Source organism: Gavia stellata, chromosome 2 (genome assembly GCF_030936135.1).
Source record: "Gavia stellata isolate bGavSte3 chromosome 2, bGavSte3.hap2, whole genome shotgun sequence".
Classification (NCBI taxonomy): domain Eukaryota; kingdom Metazoa; phylum Chordata; class Aves; order Gaviiformes; family Gaviidae; genus Gavia; species Gavia stellata.
This window is the reverse complement of record NC_082595.1, coordinates 86,445,989-86,451,988: the sequence shown is the minus strand read 5'-3', so window position 1 is coordinate 86,451,988 and position 6,000 is coordinate 86,445,989. Positions and strand designations below refer to the sequence as shown.

The following is a 6,000-nucleotide window of genomic DNA, read 5'->3' as shown; positions in this document are numbered from 1 at the left end:
GGTTAACTTGTGGCTACAAGTAGTGAGGGAGCGTACTGAGTTCTGTGTTTTTTCTTTTAACTTCTTGACTTCTTGTTTTAAGTGTGGGACAGAAACTGCATCTCCAAATCAGACCTCTAAAAATCACTGCGGATGTGATTTCTGTATTAGTCTTAGGTTTTTTAACTGGTATATGTCACTTAAATAGGTGGCTTTCAACTGAGTGTAATACAATTGAGCACATCAGGGTCAGAATTAATACTTCTGACTGTTGAATGCTAATGGTGTGTCTGATGCTGACCAAGTAAAAGCCACCAGCTTAAGAAAGAAATGGTGAAGATGCACGACATGTGATACAGTCATAGGTTGGCAGCCCTGGGTTACAGCCGTGTCAAGCTGAAAATGAAAATGTGCAAAGTAAAAGAATTGCAGTAGGCACATGAGTGAAAACACAGCTGAGAGTGACACACAAACATTATGATGGGTAGTCCTTTGCTTCCTTCTCCAAGAACAGCAGATCAAGTGAGCACAGAAAATACATCTGCTTAAATGGTTTATTTACACAATACTGCTATTTCGGATATTCAGCACTTGCCTCTTACAAAAGAAAAATAACACCCCCTCCCATCAACTTGATCTCTTGGCCTCTTGATAGGTCCTGCTCTGAGAAGAAAAACAGGTGTCAAGAAACCAGTGACTGTAATACAAAAAAAGTAATTGAAAATAGCACAGTAATTTAGGCAATGTCTATAACATGCTTTTTACTTAGCACCTGTTTACTGTGTTTTCCCTTGCAAAGTAAAACAGGAAATATACAGTTACTAGCAGTGTTTTAGAAAGTCCTCGGAGTAAAATAACCATTATTTCTATGTAGGAATAAGAAATGTACTCCCATAATTATATAAAACTAAATTCTCGTACAGTTAGGATCATGGTCTTTCTTTAGCTTTAGTGCTGAAATGTCATGCTGAGCAAGGTGTGGTAGATAACAAGGTGATGTCAGCCTTTCTACGCTATCTCCAGGGTCCTTACTTATTAGCATCCAGGCTACAGAAGAGCCCTGCATCCTATGTTTCTTGTGCTCCCTGATTTCAACACAACGTCATGAAGTTTGGTGTCATATTCTGTTGTAGTCTTAGCTTTTTGCTCCTGTTCCCATTCCAATGCAATCTGCTCCAACTCCCTAGCACTTGGACAGTCAGCAGCATGATGCATCCAGAATACAAATTTCCGTTCACAAGAAACGGAGCAATTAGGTTCTTCCCTATCCTAGTATTTGAATTTTCACTTTTTTTTTTTTCTTTTTATGGAATCCACCGTTCAGGTTGTAGCAGCCACACAGTGAAAGGGGAAGGTGTTAATTTTTTTCTTGTGAGTGCTATTAGACACCTTTACAAGAATGCTGATGAAAAACCCACTTGTAAAACTGTATACTCTTATCAGCATCTTATGTTGGAATTATTGTAAGTAAAGTCAATTATAGTTACTTCCTTGGGTCTTTCTGTAGCGATCGCCTTTGACATTCACATGGGTGAGCTGACACATGAAAACAGTTTAAGACTCTGGAAGTAGAGAGTATGAAAGTGATTGAAGATTAAATTTTAGGGTAGTTAGTATGAGTGCTAAGTTACACACAGCATAAACTCCAGATGAAATCTGCCAGTGCTGGTGTAAGTCTGTATGGACTTACATATGTCTTGAGTCCTACATTGCTGGTTCGTTGTACCACTGACAGCCCGCTCTTTTACCAACACGGGTATCCATTCCCCGTCATGAGGAAGGAGCAACTCCCCTGGGAGCTGCCGTTTGGGAGCCTGCTGACAGCCGGGATATCCCAGCCACCGGTGGGACAGGGCCGAGGAGCACACCGAGCACATGCAGCTGAATGTGCCTAGCTGGGACGCTCTGGTCCTTGCCCGTGATTTAAAACTGTTACAAATGGACAGGTTAACGGGAGCAGAGGCGCTTCAGGTTTTTCATCTGCGCTGCACGAATGGTCGGTAAGGTAAGCAGCAACGTAATGTAAGCTGCTGTTTGAATCCCACTGAAGACATCCTTTGAGGACATTAAGTGGTACAAAGGCATTATGCAAGTCCCTCGCCACAGGGATAAGTTTCAGCCGCACAGAAAAGATTTTGTAGATACGAACTTTTTAATACTATTTGCCTTCCTGCTGAAGAGTGGGGAAGAACTACAGCTTTCCTCTGGGTATTATGTCGCTTACACTTGTTCCTTTTATCCAGCATTTCCAGGAGACGTAATGAGGTGTATTTTTACTCTTGTGACATCAAGCTCATATTTATTCCCTCTACTATAGCAGCCCTTGTAGATTTGACTGGTTCTTTGTGTTTGCCTTACCGCACTCACTCGTCTGCTGGCTACCTTACACTTCTGAAAACGAAGGTAAAAGACTAAAGAAATATAATTGTCACTGGAGTAACTTTTTCTTTGTTCTGAAGAATGTTTCATAACAGGAACGCTCTATGGTGTGGGGGGGTTTTTTTGTCAACTTTTCATGTGTAAACTGTATAGACTGTTGTGTGATGACTTCTTTAGCTGCCTTTTCTTCCTAGCCGAGGCTCTAAAGATCACGTGAGTATAGCATCTATCAAGAAACAAGCAGAGTAGAAAGGAGTGTGCCTAGTTTTGGCTGTCATTTTCACAAAGACAATTGAAAAATTATAGATGAAAAAGGTTTTTATAGTTGTTTATCTATCTACCTATCTATCTATCTGTCTACTTATTTATTTTAGAGTCTTCTTTTACCAATGTGTTGAGAATAAGAGAGGGAAAGGATGTGTGTTTTCTTTACTGGGGATTTAGTGAGATGCTTAAACTTCCAGCTTTACAAAGGGCTATGCTTTTCTTAATGAACCACAGGTTGATCAGAGAGCGTATTCTCGTAGCAACCATTTTCTGTGTGATTCTGTGTCGTTGCACTTCCCCTTCCCTTGTTGGTACATGCAGAACCAGCCTTGCATGTGAATCGCCCCCGAGACAACGTGAGCCCAGTTGATGTGGCAACTGGAGGGTGTGTTACAAACCTTGGCATCTGCAGCAGAGCCGCCGAGAGGTTCCCCCCGCACTGCAGTTTCTAATATTGGCCTCCTGACTTTATCGTTGTGAACCAGAGCCAGGTTATTCTTTTACAGTCAACTAACAGAGTCCCCAGCCACTGTCTGTACGGGTATTAGCTCCGTTTTAGAAGCTCACTGGTCATTTCATGTATTTAGGGGTGCTCATAGTGCCTAATGAAAGTTTTGCAATTCTTTCTGCATTTTGAAAATCCAAGATGTCATGTCCTGGTATTAGAAAAGGACAGTACACTGCATGAGCATATATTAAGATAGCTCAGTCCCAAACACTCACCAGGAGAAGATGAATAGTCATGCTAAAGCACCATTTTAAAATACTGTTCTGTACACTTTCTGTCTCTACATAACAACAGGTAGTGCCAGCTAATTGTATTTGTTGTTTTACTTGCTTAATAATCTCCGTAAACACAAGTTAGTGCTACTGAGACACAGCTATTCATTTTCATGGACTTTTTCAGTATGAGCTGTTGAGGTAGAGGGGGCGAGGGGGGAGTGAATGGGCCTGGTAACTAAAATCCCTCCTGAAAAATTTGCTGTGATGCCAAACCAATGTTTATTGTTATCAGAGGCAGCTGCCTGCCCTCTCTCCACGCTTCTATTTGTGGATTTTCAACAGCTATAAATGGAAACACGCGCTGACCAGAAATCACCGCAGCGCTGCCTGATACGTCTCTCTCCCGACTCCAAAAGTACAGGGATATCTAACATGTAGTCAGGTTAAATCACTTCTGCTCAGGATATTAGGGTGGTTTTCTTTCCCCTGGGAAATGGAGTTAGGAAAACATGAAAGAAAAGTCTCAGGAAGAGAAGCTTTAGAGGAAAAGCAAACGGTAAGTTATATATATTTTTTAATTTAATAATAAGGAAAGGCAAATCATCTGTTGTACTTTATAGGAGTATTTCTCAGCTTGCTTTAACCGCTGACCTTGAAGATTAAAACTTCATTCATGTAAGTTAAATTAATTATGATGGTACGTTTCTGTGGAAATTACGGAAATTTGTGAATGAATTTTGTGTCCATGTGAAGTGCAAAAACTGAAATCTAGTTCAACGTCAATTTGTTATCGTAACCCAGACTGATAGTTAATAGTCTGTGGTTTTCTTGGATTTTTCTTGAGGGACTATTTCATGTCTTTGCATGTTATTTTCCATAACTTTAAATCAGTAAATGGCAGAAGAAATTGTTTGCCTGTGTCTGGAGCTTACGGAAAAGAAGTGTGACCAAACCAAATTATTAAGAGAAAGTGGAAACAGTCAAAACACAGCTTATTCCTAGTTAGCGTAGGCTTGAAATGCAATTTATAATTTGCCTTGCATTCACAAGGTTATCTTCTTGATATCACAAAAAGGGCAGTTTATTCTTGGGTTTGCAAAGCTGTGAAGAAAGGTGGCCATCACTTCTGTTAAGAAACAAGTGCTGCATTTTTAGCACTTACCTTAAATAGTTGTGGTTTTGTGTTGGTTTGGTTTGGTTTCATGGTGAGCCAGCGTTTACTCTTGTTTAATGACAAAGTTTGCTTCAACGAGCCTCAGTTAAGTGAGATTTGGCAAGATTGTGTGTTAGATAATAGGTTTAAATACAACTTCAGAGGCAAGATGCATTGGGTAGGAAATACAGGAAGTGCTGAAACAAAGTAATGACCTGGCCCTAAAGTACCTTTTCTTTTTTTACAAAAAGAAGTATTTATCTGAAAAGTAATATCTGAAAGAGCATTGCTAAAGCTTCAGCATGAAGTTATAATATGAATATTATCTAATGTTTACCTTGTTCATTTTCTCATTAATGAATTAATACTTTAGACAGTGACCTTATTTTGAATTTGTGGTTGATATATAAAATATAAGGAAAACTCTTCAAAATTAAAAACAATTGTAAAAATCCACAAAAGCTTCAGGAAAGCTTTCAGAGGAAACCTTTGAAATTTTGTTCTAGCTCATGTGTGGAGAAAACATATAGCAATGTAATCAGACAGTATGGTTATCTAATTGCGGACTACATCCTGATGCACAAAGCATTGAGCAGGCAACCTTAAGTGAGGCTTTTCCAAAATGCAGAGTGCTTCATTTGGAATCCTAATGATCTTCTGATGACTTTCTCTGTGTGCATCATTTACTAATTTTAAGAATGGCAAACTGGAGCAAATAGGGACCCCACTGATGGGAGCCACGTTAACGCCCATGCCAGGTCACCCGCTGTTCAGTAGTTTCAAAGCTGAATCCTCCTAACACGTTGAGCTGAGAGAGTCCCTGTTAGCAGTGGCAGGTCACATCCCTGCGGGTGCTCAGCGAGTGGGACGGAGGAGGCCCTGGCTTGGCAGGTTTCACGTCACTCTGCTGACAGCGGAGGAATGCCCTGGCCCCGCGCCAGTCCTCCCGCCCCTTTCCCTGTCGCCTTCCAGCCAAGCCCTAACCTCCTCTCCGTCCCACCTCTCTCTCTCTTTGCCTGTTTAGTCTTAATGCCTTTCTTTCCGATTGTTATATGGATTTCACTTTGCCCCCAAATTTTTTCTCTGGTTTTGTACCTCCTGGGCTTTTATTGATTCTGCCCTTTTCTCTTTGTTACGTGCAGGTCAGGTCAATATTCAGACGCTGCATGGGAGCAGTGACACTCTGTGGTACAAATACTATTTGTACATGTTATTGCTGATGTCTGTTCACATATTTAACTTCAGTATAGCAAATACATAAACTATCTCATATTATAGGCACCATGAGGCATCCATTTTCAATATTATATCCTATAAACTGGATGATACTTTGTATAACTGGATGATACTTTTTTTTTTATGTATATTTCATAGGAGCATAGGATAACTCAGGTGCAAAGGAAGCTCAGGAGGTCTCTAGCCCAACCTCCTGCTTAAAGCGACTATGGGGTCAGACCAGGCTTCTCAGGGCTTTACCCAGTCGGGTCTTGAAAACCTCG

General features: G+C 40.6%; 1 protein-coding gene across 6 annotated transcripts in view; it reads left to right on the top strand.

Annotated features, from left to right (window-relative positions):
* The first annotated feature begins 3,748 nt into the window (after positions 1-3,748).
* MLIP (muscular LMNA interacting protein) overlaps positions 3,749-6,000 on the top strand; it is a 117,836-nt gene continuing 115,584 nt past the window's right edge. For all 6 annotated transcript variants that reach the window (XM_059832432.1, XM_059832423.1, XM_059832417.1 and 3 more), the window contains exon 1: positions 3,749-3,904. In XM_059832432.1, coding sequence (XP_059688415.1) covers positions 3,842-3,904 — 63 coding nt within the window. In that variant the 5' untranslated portion in view covers positions 3,749-3,841. The remainder of the gene's footprint in view (positions 3,905-6,000) is intronic.